The sequence below is a fragment of the Tachyglossus aculeatus genome, chromosome 18 (genome assembly GCF_015852505.1).
Source record: "Tachyglossus aculeatus isolate mTacAcu1 chromosome 18, mTacAcu1.pri, whole genome shotgun sequence".
In the NCBI taxonomy this organism is placed as follows: domain Eukaryota; kingdom Metazoa; phylum Chordata; class Mammalia; order Monotremata; family Tachyglossidae; genus Tachyglossus; species Tachyglossus aculeatus.
In genome coordinates, this window is record NC_052083.1 from 16168369 (window position 1) to 16185846 (window position 17478).

Below are 17478 nucleotides of genomic sequence, written 5' to 3' on the forward strand. Positions count from 1 at the left end.
GGCGATGATGGTAAGCCACGTCCGTGCTTTTGCCAAGAAAACTCTATGGATTCACTGCCAGAATGATTGCAGATGGAGGGGGGGGGGCGTTCTGAGAGAGATGTATCCTTGGAGTCGCTATGAGTGGAAGTGACTCAATAGCATAAGGCAAGACAAGACCTCAGTGCCTAGAACAGTGCTTGGCACATAGTAAGTGCTCAACAAGTACTATGATTATTATTATTATTGTTATTTTTAGTTCAGTTGAAAAAAACATAACGTTTCTGTGAGGAAAGGGTCATCTAGGAGAGGCTGCTGTGGCTCAGTGGAAAGGGCCTGGGCTTTGGAGTCAGAGGTCATGGGTTCAAATCCCAGCTCTGCCAACTGTCAGCTGTGTGACTTTGGGCAAGTCACTTAACTTCTCTGTGCCTCAGTTACCTCATCTGTAAAATGGGGATTAAAATTGTGAGCCCCTTGTGGGACAACCTGATCACCTTGTAACCTCCCCAGTGCTTAGAACAGTGCTTTGCACGTAGTAAGCGCTTAATAAATGCCATCATTATTATTATCTATCCCATGGGAACACAGCTGGCAGAATGGAGATTATGCGAGTGGCATCACATGAAAACTACTAGCCGTAGAATCAATTGCTCTGAGCAAGTTTCCAAAGTCTTCATGCCTGGACTGCAGCTTCTCTGTCATTTCTAACCGGAGACTATCGGCAGTGGCATCACTTCATTCTGCAGCCATTTTTCTTGTTTTGCAGGCTTACAAGATATTTCTACATTTTATATAGCTGGGTCTTTTCAATATGCTGACTGGGCGTTTTCTCTAATGGACAGTAGGGTGCTTCATTCATTCGTATTTACTGAGTGTTTATTGTATGCAGAGCACTATACTAAGTGCTTGGAAAATGCAATTCAGCAACAGATAGAGACAATCCCTACCCAACAACGGGCTCACAGTCTAGAAGGGGGAGACAGATAATAAAACAAAGCAAGTAGACAGGCAGTCCTTTTCAGCCTTTGGACAGAACTGAGCTGAGAAGAAAGAGATTGAGTCTAGGTTCTATGAAGTCCTTCTGATAATAATAATAATAATTGTGTGCCAAGCACTGTTCTAAGCACTGGGATAGATACAAGGTAATCAGGTTGTCCCACGTGGGGCTCACAGTCTTAATCCCCATTTTATACAGATGAGGTAACTGAAGTTCAGAGAACTTAAGTGGTTTGCCCAAGGTCACACAGCAGACAAGCGGTGGAGTGGGATTAGAACCCACATCCTCTGACTCCCAAGCCTGTTCTCTTTTCACTAGGACATGCTGCTTCTTAAACCTTTCTCACTCATTGAGGAATGAATCTTTACAAAACAAAAAAAAGTCTGTTGGGGAAGAAACTGATGTATATACATATACCATACATACATATATAGCTGTGAGAAGCAGTGTCTCAAAATAACACTGAATATAGCTTTCACAGATGTTTCTATATGTTTGTTTCTGCTATATTCTACTTTATTCCAACCAAAAGCCTTCGTATTGGCTCTACCTGGATCAGATTTTTTGTCCTTCTTATCTTTTAACACTGTCAGTAACTCCATGTGGACAAGGCATAAGGAAAATTGAACAGTAATCTTTGAAACCCTCATTTAGCCCCTGTTGAAGATTCTTCACCAAAACAGATTTTTTTGAAACAAAGAATTGAAATTTCCAAATTTTCTTTAAAAGCTGAGACATACCAATTATTCAAGAGTTTAATTCTGAAATGTACATTTTTGACACTATAATAATAAAGCCTCATGGGGAAATGGCTATTTTTACAATAGTGAAGAAAATTCCACAAAATTATTTGTGAAGGTAGTAAAGAATAGATGCTTCGGGTATCCCTTTGGGAAAATGCAATTAACTTTCAAGAATGGGAATAAAATGGATACCTTCAGCCTTAAAGCTTCAGCCTAGAGAATTTAACCTAGGAGCGTTCTCCAGTTCTTCTGGTTAGGGGAAATTTTGGGATTGAGAAAAGGCAGGCAGGATGCAGTTGGAAAGTTGCATGGTGCTCAGGAAGGTTGGATTGAGCCTTTAATTGGAGTGTGAATTTATGGGAAAGAGAATTAGCTACTATATTGCTCTGAACCTAAGATGCTCCAACACATTAAGATAGGCACGTACTATAATAATTATGGCAGTTATTAAGTCTTAAACAGTTTAGGCACAGTCCTAAATGCAGGGCTGGATTAAAAAAAATCAGATTGGGCACATTCCCTGTCCCACAAGGGGCTCACATCGAACACGTAGGGAGAACAGGTATCTTATCCCCATTTTACATTTGAAGAAACTGAAGCCAGAGAGGATAAATGATCACCCTAGGTCACAGAGCAGGCCAGAAGTGGAATTGGGACTAGAACCCAGGTTTCTTTTCTTCCAGCCAGCCCCACCTTCTTCCCACTAGGATCACATACAACAGTTGTTCATACTTCCACACTTTCAGATGGACTGCATGACAACCTTTGCTTCTTAACGATGTAGATTTGCATGTCATCCCATGCTGATATCCCCAGGAGGCAACCAGAGAAATCCTACTCCTAAATCTTACTTTGGAGTCAGAAGTCATGGGTTCAAATCCTGGCTCTGCCAACTGGCAGCTGTGTGACTTTGGGCAAGTCACTTCACTTCTCTGTGCCTCAGTTACCTCATCTGTAAAATAGGAATTAAGACTGTGAGCCCCACATGGGACAACCTGATCACCTTGTATCCCCAGAGCGCTTAGAACAGTGCTTCACACATAGTAAGTGCTTAACAAATGCCATTATTATTATTATCATTATTATTATTATTATTATTACTCTCACCTGCTCCCCTTGCTCCCCCTCATTACCCCTCTTTCAGACTTTTTACTCTCTGCAGCTCCTGTGCTCATCCCCCAACCCTGTACCCTGATATCCATGTCCCCACTCCAAACCTTATGGTCCTCCCACACCTGTTGCCTCTCACCGGACTCTCCCTGCACCACAATGGGATGCTTCAGTGGGCGGCTTTGTCATTTCAAATTTCCTGGACACCCCCTGCCATCCTTCCCCTCTCTCGAATACTGCCAGGGATCAGGGGGAAGTGGTCCCCTTCCAGGACACCCCCAGGATTCCCCCAGACCTCTTTCTTTGACGTTTTGATTGTCCTGAAAGCAGTGGCTGCAAGGGAGGCAGTAGCAAAACAAGGGTTTATTGTTATTACTATAACTAATAATAATAATAATAATAATAATAATAATAATAATAATAATAAACACTGGGCTAGTCCTGTTAAGGACCAGGGCCAACCTGCTGTGAGGAAATAGAGGAATGGGGAGTTCATGGTGGATTGAGGTAATTGGGATGAAGAAGGAGCTGGATTCAGACAGTATTAGGGAGACATTCATTCATCGTATTTATTGATCAATCAATCAATCAATCAATCGTATTTATTGAGCACTTACTGTGTGCAGAGAACTGTACTAAGCGCTTGGGAGAGAACAATACAACAATAAAGAGACACATCCCCTGCCCACAGTGAGCTTACAGTCTAGAGAAATGACTGGAAGGCTATTTTTAAAAGTCAGAAGGAGAGACACCCAAGGATGGGAGGAGGAGGATGAGAGGGTGAGGGGGGATGGGGCTTACTGATTGCCACCAGGGATGCTCTACTAACTCTACTGTATAACAGTCACCCGAAAGCTTAGTACAGTGCTTTACACCCAGAAAGCACTCAACAAATGCTATTGATTGACTTGATTGACTGATAACCTGCCAAAATACTTTGTCCAGAATAATAATAATAATTATGGTATTTATTGAGTGCTTACTATGTGCCAGTAAACTCACCATGCCATCACTAAACCAATTTGTCTTCCATTTCCCTATGTTGCTCTTCTGATTCAAAAAAGAATGATCCGCTTCCCTAGCTTTTTCCTCTGAACTTATGACTTTCCTGTAACTTCAAGGAGTGTGGGCAAGGAAAGTGTCACTTATTTATAGCTGTACTTCCCAAACCCCTGGTACAGCCGGTAGTTCACTCCAAGTGGGTGGTCAATAAGTACGATTACTATAGCCACTACTATATTTTTCTTATGACATCATTCCTAATCTTTGATAGTTTTAGCACTTTTTATTGCAAGACAGAGCTAGATTTCAGTTATGCACCATGTTTCTCACCTGAACCTTTATTCTTGTGAGACAGGAGGAATTGGTTGCCATATATATATATATATATATATATATATATATATATATATATATATATATCTCGAGACTGTGAGCCCCGTTGAGTAAGGATTGTCTCTGTTGTTTAATTGTACTTTCCAAGCTCTTAGAACAGTGCTCTGCACACAGTAACTGCTCAATAAATACGATTGAGTGAATGAATGAATGAATGAATGAATGAATAGTCCCAAAGACTAGATTCGGGTGGGAAGAAAATGTGGCCCTGTCAACTCCCTGTGGGATTCAGCTCCCTTCAGTAGCATAGGAGGAGAATGAAATGTAGCAGTAGCAACAGTAGCAGTCACTCATATTTACCGAGTGCTTACTGTGTACAGAAAACTGTCCTAAGCACTTGGGAGAGTACAATATAACGATAACCCGATACATTGCCTGCCCACAATGAGCTTACAGTCTAGAGCAGTGGCAGGAGAGAGGAGTAAGAGGCAGAGAGACACAGTGAGGAGGAAGAGTTAGTAGTACAACAGTCACAGAGAAGGGAACCAAAAAGTAGAAGTCCCATTTCTGTGGAGTAAATCGCAGGTTGCTGTGGTGGGGAAAGAACCAAATTTTTTGTGACGTTGTTGAAAGAATTTACAACTCCCACAGTCTCTACCTGATCTTGGATTAACTAATTTGTGGACACAAATGTTCTGAAGGATGAAAAAAAAGTTTCACAGCCCCACTCTATCCTCTCCTCTCTTTTCACAAAGTGTGAAGAAGGAGCAAGAAGAAGCTCAAGAAGGAGCACAAACTCACCTCTCTACGTCTCCTCCTCTCTCCCATCTCACCTTTGCCTACCACTCTCTATTACCCCCAACCTCATTGCCACCCATAAGGCTTCCAGCTGCTTTGTGAACCTGGTATGAGAGAGGAAGCATTTGACGGAACCCAAGAACTTGGGTTGAAGTTTGGTGCTAACTCCCTAAGGGCTGAGGTTGCTGACAGTGCTGACAGACAAGGAAAAAGGCTCCTCCTGCTACCCCTGGCTCGAATAATGATAGTCAGATGACTATTTCCATAGCAGAGTGAATAGAGCACAGGCCTGGGAGTCAGAAGGTTGGGGGTTCTAATTTCAGCTCTGCCACTTGTCTGCTGTGTGACCTTGGGCAAGCCACTTATCCATACTTAACGCCGCTGCTTGTATCGTCTTTGTGCAGAAATGCTCTGGGCATGTTACTCCCCTCCTCAAAAATCTCCAGTGGCTACCAATCAACCTACACATCAGGCAAAAACTCCTCACTCTCGGCTTCAAGGCTCTCCATCACTTTGCCCCCTCCTACCTCACCTCCCTTCTCTCCTTCTACAGCCCAGCCCGTACCCTCCGCTCCTCTGCCGCTAATCTCCTCACTGTGCCTCGTTCTCACCTGTCCCGCTGTTGACACCTGGCCCACATCCTCCCCCTGGCCTGGAATGCCCTCCCTCCGCACATCTGCCAAGCTAGCTCTCTTCCTCCCTTCAAAGCCCTACTGAGAGCTCACCTCCTCCAGGAGGCCTTCCCAGACTGAGCCCCCTCCTTCCTCTTCCCCTCCTCCCCCTTCCCATCCCCCCGCCTTACCTCCTTCCCCTCCCCACAGCACCTGTATATATGTATATATGTTTGTACGTATTTATTACTCTATTTATTTTATTTGTACATATTTATTCTATTTATTTTATCTTGTTAATATGTTTTGTTTTGTTCTCTGTCTCCCCCTTCTAGACTGTGAGCCCGCTGTTGGGTAGGGACTGTCTCTATATGTTTCCAACTTGTACTTCCCAAGCGCTTAGTACAGTGCTCTGCACACAGTAAATGCTCAATAAATACAATTGAATGAATGAATGAACTTAACTGCTCTGTGCCTCAGTTACCTCAACTGTAAAATGGAAATTAAGACTGTGAGCCCCATGTGGAACAACCTGATTACCTTGTATCTACCCCAGCATTCAGAACAGTGCTTGGCACATAGTAAGTGCTGCTAAAAAGAGACCACTCCAAACTTACCCTGGTTTTGGAGAAATGTCATTTTCGTTTTGATTGATATTTGTACCTTTCTGCTGTAAATGGTACTGAAAAGCTTATTTTTCAAGTTGGAATATTGAGCAGTTATTATTCGTAACACCTGAATATCCACCTATTAAGTGTTGGGAACTTGAGCAAACAGTTGATTTTATTCTGCAGTCAAGATTAGGATGAGCTCTTCGATTTGCTGCCTGCTGTTTGATTGCCTTTGAATGATATGAATTGTTCCAGTGGTTTTGAATCCGTGAATAAATGAGTGATCAGGGATTAGAAATCCCCAAGACCCAGGCCACAGGCTGACATCCCAGGTTGTTCAGCCTGGCAGGCTGGCCTGAGACTGGCACTTGCCTGTTGCTTTGGGGAACTGTGTCCCTGTCCCCCAAGCCTATTGCTGGCACCCCAGCGGGGCTACCAAATGTGCCTAACAGACAATTCCAAAACAGCAGTGTGGCCTAATGGAGAGAGCACAGGTCTGGGAATAATAATAATAATTATGATATGGGTTATGCACTTTCTGTGTGACGTACTAAGCGCTGGGGTGGATAAAAGCAAATTGGGTGAGACACAGTCCCTGTCCTGTAAAGGGCTGTCTTAATCCCTATTTTACCGATGAGGTAGCTGAGACACAGAGAAGTGAAGTGACTTGCCCAAGGCCACACAGCAGACAGTGGTAGAGCTGGGATTAGAAATGAGGTCTTTCTGACTCCCAGGCCTGTGCTCTCTCTGCTAAGCCACAAATCAGGGAAACAGGCTTCCAAATCTGGCTCCGCCACTTGCCTGCTGGTGACCTTGGGCAAATCATTTAACTTCTCTGTGCCTCAGTTTCCTGACCTGTAAAATAGGGACTAAACATCTGTTCTCCCTCCCACTTAGACTACGAAGCCTGTAACGGGAACCAGATCGAATCTGATGATCTTGTATTTACCCCAGTCTCAGCACAGCACTTGATACATAGTAAGTGTTTAACAAGTACTAATATTATTATTATTATGAGCTATGTCTGTAAACCCAGAACACTATTTGATGTGTGTGAACATAATAATAATATTAATAATGATAATTGTGGTATTTGCTAATTACTTACTATGTGCCAGGCACTCTTCTAAGCACTGAGGTAGATACAACATAATCAGTTGGACACTGTCCCTATTCTACAGGGGGCTCCCAGTCTTCATTCTTATTTAACAGATGAGGGAACTGAGGCACTGAGAAGTGAAATGACTCGCCCAAGGTCACACAGCAGGCAAGTGGAGGATCAGGGATCAGACCCCAGATCCTCCCAGGCCCGTGCTCCTTCGGCTAGGCCATGCTACTTTAGGTGGCCACGACCCAGGGGAGTGGAGGCAGAAATCCTGAAAGTCTTTCACCACCGGTCTGTGGCTCAGAGGGGCGGGGGGCTTGGAGACGGCCTGGAGCAGTGGCTCTTTCCAGTCTCTGGACACGGGCCCCTCCCTGCCCCCATCTCTACAATATAAGAGAATTAGCAGTCACATTCCCTGCCCATACTGAGCTTACAGTCTAGAGGTGGAGACATACATCAATATGAATAAAAGCTCTTCTTCTGCCACCACAACAGCTGCAGGTTTCCCGAACAACTGCTCGCTGGTGAGTTGAAATGGGGAAACCATATTCAGGATGGCTAGAGGAAACCCTCTGAAAACATGGTGTAGCCGGACCTTATATCATGGGCCACATCAGGGAAGAAGTGTAGCCTAGTGGAAAAAGAATGGGCTTTGGAGTGGTAGGGACTCTAATCACGGCTCCGCCACTCATCTGCTGTGTGACCTTGGGGGGGTCACTTCACTTCTCTGGGCCTCAGTTCCCTCATCTGTAAAAATAGAGAGTTAGACTGTCTGCCCCATGTGGGACATGGACTGTGTCCAACCTGATTAGCTTGTATCTACCCCAGAGCTTAGTACAGTGCCCAGCATATAGTAATCACTTGACAGATACCATATGTATGTGAATAGCTGGGAGGCAGCAGAAGAAAGATCAGCAAAGTGTAATCGGAAACAGAAATAGAACGACTACCTTAGCGGTGAGGTTTCATGATATCTGTGAAACCAAGAGAAATGGAAATGGCACCAGTCACCGTGGCTAACAAATTCAAAAGTGCACCAAAAGTAATCTTTACGTTACTCAATGCCAAGTCTGTTTTTGTCTCAGCCACCCTGGCAAAAATCTCCCTGGCTGCAATGCCATCTTCAAACCAAAAACACTCAATCGGTGATATTTATTGAGCCCTTACCATGGGCAAATAATTGTATTGAGTGTTGGGAAAGTGCAATACAATGCAGTTGATCGACACAATCCCCGCCAGCAGCGTGGCTTAGTGGAAAGAGCACAGGCTTGGGAGTCAGAGGGCGTGGGTTCTATTTCTGGCTCCACCACTTATCAGCTGTGTGACTTTGGGCAAGTCACTTAACTTCTCTGTGCCTCAGTGACCTCATCTGGAAAATGGGGATTAAGACTGTGAGCCCCTCATGGAACAACCTGATTACCTTGTATCTACCCCAGTGCTTAGAACAGTGCTTGGCACATAGTAAGCGCTTAACAAATACAATTATTATTACTATTATTATTATTACAGGGGGAGACAGGCACTAAAATACATTACAGACAGACTACAGCTGTACATATATATCTAACACATTACTACTAGATATTACCAGCCAAGGTTCCATTTTGCCAAAATCTTTATTTGGTGACTCAACTGCACTAAGACTCAAATCTGTTAATAGCAATTTCCCCTCCTCTCCCACCACATGGCTGGAAAACACTCTCCATTATTGATTTACCTCCAAGCCTGGCCCTGAGAGCGGCATCTGATACCGCCCTGGAATTCCAGAGTCTGCTCCGCTTCAGCTCTTCCATCAGTTTTGCTTCCCTTCCGACTTGCTGAAGACCGTCGTCTGGCGGAGGGATGAAGAGCTGAGGTTTCGGCTCACTGAGTTCCCTGCGGGTCGGGACGGTCCTTTCGACTTCGGCCTCCAATTCGGCCCGGCCCCCTGCACTCAAGGATCCCGAGCAAGGGTCGCCTAAAGGACTGTCATCCCTGTGCGGGGCTAAAGGAGACTGTTGGGTGGAAGGAGATGGATGAGGGTGGAATTTCAGAAAAGCCGTACTGCCCTTCTCTTCGAAGCTGCCATAGTTGTGTCGGTTTTCGGGGTCCTGTACGAAAGGCATGTTCATTTTCTTTAAGAGCCTGTGGTGGTGAGGTTTATCCATCTTCAGGAAGGGCTTTTTGGCTGGGGCAGAATCCGCAGTCGGAGGGGTAAGTAAACACGGCAGTTGGGGATCTGTAATGTTTTCCTGCATCGCAGTTTGAGATCACTGGAAATGGAAGAGATCCTTCCAGCTAAAACTCTTTAGCATCTCATCTTACAAAATGAGGCTAGAGGTCATTTAGGAGACGCGTTTGGTTAAAAAACAAACATCAAAATGCCCAAAAGATAGTTTAGTTCATAAATAAAGGAGTTTCTCAACAAAACAAGGAGCTAGTCGGCACATTGTTGTGAGGGCAGAAAGAGCTAGGAGTCATTTTGTTGCTTGGCAACACTTGGAACATTAGAAAGTTCTGAAACATGGACTTGCACATATCCTAATGGCCTAATCTCTTGAGACAACACCTTTAGATTGGGGGTAATATTACTGTGATATAATCCTCATTAGTGCCTATACTGAAAAGCAAAGTATTTTCCCTTTTTCCCCAATGAAAGTAAACTGTATCAATCAATCAATCAATCGTATTTATTGAGCACTTACTGTGTGCAGAGCACTGTACTAAGCGCTTGGGAAGTACAAGTTGGCAACATAAAGAGACAGTCCCTACCCAACAGTGGGCTTACAGTCTAAAAGGGGGAGACAGAGAACAAAACCAAACATTCTAACAAAATAAAATAAATAGAATAGATATGTACAATTAAAATAAATAAATAGAGTAATAAATATGTACAAACATATATAGATATATACAGGTGCTGTGGGGAAGGGAAGAAGGTAAGATGGGGGGGATGGAGAAGGGGACGAGGGGGAGAGGAAGGAAGGGGCTCAGTCTGGGAAGGCCTCCTGGAGGAGGTGAGCTCTCAGTAGGGCCTTGAAGGGAGAAAGAGAGCTAGCTTGGCGGATGGGCAGAGGGAGGGCATTCCAGACCCGGGGGATGACGGTTTTTTTTTTTTTTTCATTTAAAAAGTGATGGAACTTTATAAATCGATTCAATGTTAAGCCACGATTTCAGGACTCCCCCTCCCAAATTTCAGGAATGAATAATCCATCCATTTTTCTGACACAAAACCCTTGTCTTTATATCCTAACAGCTTTCAATTAAAAAACCCCAACAAACAACAGATCTCGAATTCATGGGGAGAAGGAAACAGTCCCAAATTCTTTTTCCTCTGTTCTTTGAATAATTTGAAACGTGCGTTGACTTTGCTTTCTGTCCTTACTTTTCATTTCTGTGACAAGATCCGGCACCAGAAGAGTAATTCCCCCGATATCTCATATTCCGGTTACACAACTGGGGAAGGGGGTAAGCTGCAGCTTAGCTAGGTAGCTTGATTCATTTAGATACATATTCCAGAAAATTCTTCAGTTTTTTCCCACTGATTACTAGAAAGGAAGAGGAAAGGGCAGGAAACTGTATATTCAACTTTATGTTGAAATTTCAACAACATACCATCCATAGAATAGTCGTTTCAATTAGAATACAATATGATAAATGTATATCATTTTTGATTTGTGTTTCATGTTTTGGGTTATTTTTAATAGTATTTAAGCGTTTAGTATATGTTAAGCATTGTTCTAACCGCAGAATATATTCAGGCATACCTTATAATACAACTGAGGAGCAGAATAGCCTTGATAGAAAGAGCCTAGGCCAGGGAGTCAAAGGATCTGAGATTTAATCATGGTTACACTTGCTTACAGTGTGACTTTAGACAAGTCACCTAACTTCTGTGTGCCTCAATTTCCTCATCTGTAAAATGGGGGAATTTAATCCCTGTTCTCCCTCCTACTTAGATTGTGAATCCCATGGGGGACCGAGATTGTGTCTGATCTGATGAGCATGCATCATCATCAATCGTATTTATTGAGCGCTTACTGTGTGCAGAGCACTGTACTAAGCGCTTGGGAAGTACAAGTTGTCAACTCTTAGTACAGTGCTTGGCACATAGTAAGAGCTTAACATATACCACTGTCATTTATTATGTTGCCTGAAGATGTGATTGTTTTGGGAACAGTTGTATGGTGGGGTACATTTTCCTATAGATGCACATGTTAATAAATTAGGATCCATTCCCCAACCAAGTCCGACAATTCCAATCTCCCTCCCCTCCTCACTGCCCTGACTGGCTTCCTTTGCTCTACTGCCTCTCCACAGCAGAGCACTTGTGTATACATGTACATATCTGTAATTCTCTTATTTATATGAATGCCTGTTTACTTGTTTTGCTGTGCACATATCTCTAATTCTATTTGTTTATATTGATACCTGTTTACTTGTTTTGATGTGTACATATCTATAATTCTATTCATTTATATTCATGGCTGTTTGTTTTGATGTGCATATATCTCTAATTCCATTTATTTATAATGATGCCTTTTTACGTGTTTTGATGTGTACATACCTATAATTCTATTCATTTATATTGATGTCCGTTTACTTGTTTTGATGTGTATAGCTCTTTAATTCTATTTATTTATACTGAGGCTATTGGTACCTGTTTCCTTGTATTGATGCCTGTCACCTCCTTTCTAGACTGTGAGCCCGCTGTGGGCAGGGATTGTAGCTCTTTATTGCTGAACTGGATTTTCCAAGCGCTTAGTACAGTGCTTTACAGTAAGCGCTCAATCAATACCACTGAATGAATGAATAAGTGAATAAATGAATGAATGAATGAGCTTCTAGACTGTGAGCCCATTGTTGAGTAGGGATTGTCTCCCTCTGTTGCTGAATTGGACTTTCCAAGCACTTGGTACAGTGCTCTGCACACAGTAAGCGCTCAATCAATAGGATTGAATGAATGAATGAGTGAAAGAATGAATTTCTAGCCTGTGAGCCCATTGTTGGGTAGGGATTGTCTCTATAATAATAATGATGGCATTTGTTAAGCGCTTACTATGTGCGAAGCACTGTTCTAAGCACTGGGGGGATACAAGGTGATCAGGTTGTCCCACATGGGGCTCACAGTCTTAATCCTCATTTTGCAGATGAGGTAACTGAGGCTCAGAAAAGTTAAGTGACTTGCCCAAGGTCAAACAGCAGACATGTGGCGGAGCTGGGATTAGCCATGATCTCTGACTCCCAAGCCCGGGCTCTTTCCACTGAGCCACAGTGCTTCTCTATCTGTTGCCGAATTGGACTTTCCAAGCGCTTAGTACAGTGCTCTGCACACAGTAAGTGCTCAAGCAATAGGATTGAATGAATGATTGAGTGACTGAGTGAATGAATGAATAAATAATAATACTAATAATGGCATTTTTTAAGCGCTTACTATGTGCAAAGCACTGTTCTAAGCGCTGGGGAGGTTACAAGGTGATCAGGCTGTCCCACGCTGGGGTCGCAGTCTTCATCCCCATTTTACAGATCATCATCATCATCAATCGTATTTATTGAGCGCTTACTATGTGCAGAGCACTGTACTAAGCGCTTGGGAAGTACAAATTGGCAACATATAGAGACAGTCCCTACCCAACAGTGGGCTCACAGTCTAAAAGGGGGAGACAGAGAACAAAACCAAACATACTAACGAAATAAAATAAATAGAATAGATATGTACAAGTAAAATAAATAAATAAATAAAAGATGAGGTAACTGAGGCACAGAGAAGTCAAGTGACTTGCCCAAAGTCACACAGCTGACAACTGGCGGAGCGGGATTTGAACCCATGACCTCGGACTCCCAAGCCCGGGCTCTTTCCAGTGAATTAAATGAATGAATGAATGAAGGAGTGAATGAATGAAGGAAGGACTGAATGACTGACTGAAGTGGGCGGGGCGGGGCTCGCGGGCCGCGAGGGCGCTGAGAGGCGGGGGTTGCCATGGTGAAGGGGCGGGGAGACGCATGCGCGCGCGCCGGGGGGGGGTGGTAACGGCCTTTGGGGCCGGTAGGCGGCGGCGTTGAGCAATGGCGGGCTCGTCCCCCGGCGGGTCGCGGCGGCTCTGGGGACGGGGCCGGAGCCGGGCTCTGGGGCCCGCTTTCCTCCTCTCCCTTCTCGTCTCCGTCCTGCAGGCGCCCCCTACCGGTAAGAGGCGGCGGCGGCGGCCCGGACTGCCAACAGCCCCCGCCACAGCGACCCCAAGCGGGGACCCGAGCAACTACCCCGACCGCCTCCAGCGCCATCTCGGCCGCTTTATCATCATCATCAATCGTATTTATTGAGCGCTTACTATGTGCAGAGCACTGTACTAAGCGCTTGGGAAGTACAAATTGGCAACATATAGAGACAGTCCCTACCCAACAGTGGGCTCACAGTCTAGCCCCGGCCTGGGACTCAGGAGCTGGCTAATAATAATAACGTTGGTATTTGTTAAGCGCTTACTATGTGCCGAGAACTGTTCTAAGCGCCGGGTTAGATACAAGCTTATTAGGTTGCCCCACTTGGGGTTCACAGTCTTGATCTCCATTTTACAGATGACAAATACCATCATTTATGAGAAGCAGCGTGGCTCAATGGAAAGAGCCCAGGCTTGGGAGTGAGAGGTCATGAGTTCAAATCCTGGCTCCACCAATTGTCAGCTGTGTGACCTTGGGCAAGTCACTTAACTTCTCTGGGCCTCAGTTACCTCATCTGTAAAATGGGGATTAAGACTGTGAGCCCCAAGTGGGACAGCCTGATCACCTTGTATCCTCCCCAGCACTTAGAACAGTGTTTTGCACATAGTAAGCACTTAACAAATGCCATTATTATTATTATTATATTTGTTAAGCGCTTACTGTGTGCCTAAGCGCTGGGGTAGATACAAGGTTATCGGGTTGTCCCACTTGGGGCTCACAGTCGTGATCCCCATTTTCCAGTTGAGGTCACTGAGGCCCAGAGAAGTTAAGTGATTTGCCCAAAGTCACACAGCTGAGTAGTTGGAGGAGTGGGATTAGAACCCACGACCTCTGACACCCAAGCCCCTGCTCTTTCCACTAAGCCACGCTGCTTCTCATAAATGATGGTATTCAGTGCTTACTATGTGCCAAGCACTGTTTTAAACTGTGGTATAGATACAAGGTAATCAGGTTGTTCCAGGTGAAGCTCACAGTCTTAATCCTCATTTTCCCTATGAGGTCACTGAGGCCCAGAGAAGTGAAGTGAAGTGAAGCCCAAAGTCACACAGCTGATGAATGGTGGAGCAGGGATTAGAACCCATGACTTCTGACTCCCAAACGCGGGCTCTTGCCACTGAACTGCCCTGGGTTCTAATCCCACCTCCGCGACCCATCTCCTCTGTGACCTTGGGCAATCATTTGACTTCCCTGGGCTTCAATTCCCTAATATATAAAATGGGCATTAAGACTGAGCTCTACGTGGGACATTGGACTGTGTCCAACCTCATTAGCTTGGATTCATTCAGTCGTATTTATTGAGCATTTACTGTGTGCAGAGCACCGTATTAAACACTTGGGAGAGTACACTATAGTAATAAGCAGATGCATTCCCTGCCCACAGTGAGCATTATCTATCCCAGGGCTTAGTAGAGTACCTGGCACATAGTAAATGAGTGACAAATACCACTGTAAAATATAGTTAAATAAGGTCACTTTCTTGATTACTAATGTCTTCATGTCAGCAGAAGCAGTTAAAAAATAACCAGGTAACAGTAATTGAGGACTTTTTTTAACCACTTACTATGTGCCAAGCACTGTAATAATAATAATGATGGCATTTATTAAGCACCTACTATGTGCAAAGCACTGTTCTTAGCGCTGGGGAGGTTACAAAGTGATCAGGTTGTCCCACGTGGGGCTCACAGTCTTAATCCCCATTTTACAGATGAGGTTACTGAGGCCCAGAGAAGTTAAGTGACTTGCCCAAAGTCACACAGCTGACAATTGGCAGAGCCGTGATTTGAACTCATGACCTCTGACTCCAAAGCCTGGGCTCTTTCTACTGAGCCACTCTGCTTCTCCAAGTGCCATACTAAGTATTGTACTAAGTGCTGGGGTAATAATAATAATAATAATGATGGCATTTGTTAATCGCTTACTATGTGCAAAGCACTGTTCTAAGCACAGGAGCACCGTTCTAAGCACTGCAAGATAATCAGGATCCAGATACAGTCTAAGTGAGGAGAACAGGTATTGAATCCCCATTCTTCAGATGAGGAAATTGAGGTACAGAGTTTTTTAATGTTTTTTTTTCTCAGCTCTGGGACAGATACAAGGTAATCAGTTTGGACCCGATTCCGGTCCCACGTGGGGCTCACAGTCTTAATCCCCATTTTACGGATGAGCTAACTGATCCACAGTGAAGTGACTGGCCCAAGGTCGCACTGCAGACATGTGGAAGATCTAGGTTTAGAACCCAGAGCCTGTGACTCCTAGGTCTGGGCTCTTTCTACCAGCCACACTGCTTCCCAAATGCAGAAGCACAGCAAAGGACAATCAGTATGTGCACTTTGCGAGGAGGGGATTGTTGATGTAAGTTACCCTTGCATAGATGGTTCAACTTCATCAAATGTGAAATATTCAAATTAAGGACAGTGAAATAGTTGATAGAAATATTTGTGGTGCAGGAGCTCCGCCTATGGGTCTCAAGTCTACATTGAAAAAAAAAATCAAAACAGAAGCTAAGCCATTTTTCCTCTGAGGTAGACTTCTTCTCAAGCTTGTTTCAAATCAGTTTTGACCTGTGATTCCAGTTTCCTGGAAGAAAAGAAAAGGAATGCAGATAATTCAGGACTGTTTTATTATATACTCCAGGTGATCTCATAAGAAATTGATGAGATGGTTTTAGTCAACCCTAATCATCTAGATAGAACGATGACCCATGACCCATGACCTCAGACTTCAAAGCCCGGGCTTTTTCCACTGAGCCATGCTGCTTATCTTGCCCAAAGTCCCACAGCAGACGCGTGGCAAATCTGGGATTAGAACCCAGATCCTTCTGACTCCCAGGCTCTAGGTCACGCTGCTTCTCCTTAGGGACCAGACTGGGTATTCAGTGGCAAAGGGGGGCATGGACGGAGCCTGGTCCAGAGGCCCCAGATTTCCAGTCTGTAAAGCGTTGCGACTAAAGATGGAATAAGGGTGTGAGTATCTGGGGATAGTTCTTCCATTCACTGTTAGAAATCACCTCCTAGAGCTCCCTGCAGTGCTCAGAGAACTAGGGAAAATGGGAAGAGAAGTGTATGTAAGCAAAAGTTTTCCCAAATTCGTCATCATTAATTAGTGTGATTCCTCTCTGTGAATTGGAGACTGGAAATCGAACAAAGTGAGAAGTGGATTTTGTTAATGTTGAATACAGATCCTGCCTTTAGGCCAGTGAAAGTTTGGTTGGGAGACATCCTAATAAAATAGAATAGAGCAGAACTTTAGATGCAAAGGAGGGAATAAATAAAAATAGTAGCATACATAACCAATGGGAATTGGGCTGGTTTGGGGTGGTAAAATCAGGAGAACGTCCTGTAAACAGGTGCTACATGTGGAGGGAAGGGCAGGCTACCTTAGACTGAGGATAATTTGAATACAGGATTAAAAGCAGAAAATACTTTTTTGTCTGTTTCCCTCAGAGTATGCAGAGTACCTTTTTGTCAGGGATCATGGCTCTGCTTCTGTTACTCCATCCTAAGTTCTTCGTGCTTTTACCCCAGTGGAATGGGTGCCCTCTTACTATTAAAGTAGCCCAGGGGGCTTTGACGCTATATGGAGTGTTATCCACCTAAAAGGAGATTCATTTGTGGACATCTGATGTAGCACTAGTATTGTCATTAACATCTACGATGTTAGGGATTTTTTGTAATATGACTTCTTTAATGAGGCTCATGATGGGAGATTCATGATCATGACGATGATGATACATTGATTTCTTTGTGAGAAATCAACCATCTGTTCAGAATTTCTGATATTTTAAGGCAGGGCAAAAATGCTTAATATTCTCAGCCCTTCCTCCCTCAAAAAAAACCCTGAAAAGTGTTGCCTTACCAAACTATTTTTGCTTTGCCACAGTGGACATGGCAGACAATTCCTATAAATTGTTTATTTGACAGGTATGCACTTTAGGGAATACAGTCGAATGAAAATTTTGAAGTATCTTTTGAAATTTAAAATTTTCCTTTTTTCC

General features: G+C 44.0%; 2 protein-coding genes across 5 annotated transcripts in view; one reads left to right on the forward strand and one right to left on the reverse strand.

Annotated features, from left to right (window-relative positions):
• The window catches only part of SPATA48 (spermatogenesis associated 48), a 59352-nt gene extending 49642 nt beyond the window's left edge, over positions 1 to 9710 (reverse strand). For all 3 annotated transcript variants that reach the window (XM_038760598.1, XM_038760596.1, XM_038760597.1), the window contains exon 1: positions 9007 to 9710. In XM_038760598.1, the coding sequence (XP_038616526.1) occupies positions 9007 to 9526 (520 nt within the window). In that variant the 5' untranslated portion in view covers positions 9527 to 9710. The remainder of the gene's footprint in view (positions 1 to 9006) is intronic.
• Positions 9711 to 13296: 3586 nt separating this feature from the next.
• LOC119940240 (zona pellucida binding protein) overlaps positions 13297 to 17478 on the forward strand; it is a 36753-nt gene continuing 32571 nt past the window's right edge. For both annotated transcript variants that reach the window (XM_038760379.1, XM_038760380.1), the window contains exon 1: positions 13297 to 13452. In XM_038760379.1, coding sequence (XP_038616307.1) covers positions 13335 to 13452 — 118 coding nt within the window. In that variant the 5' untranslated portion in view covers positions 13297 to 13334. The remainder of the gene's footprint in view (positions 13453 to 17478) is intronic.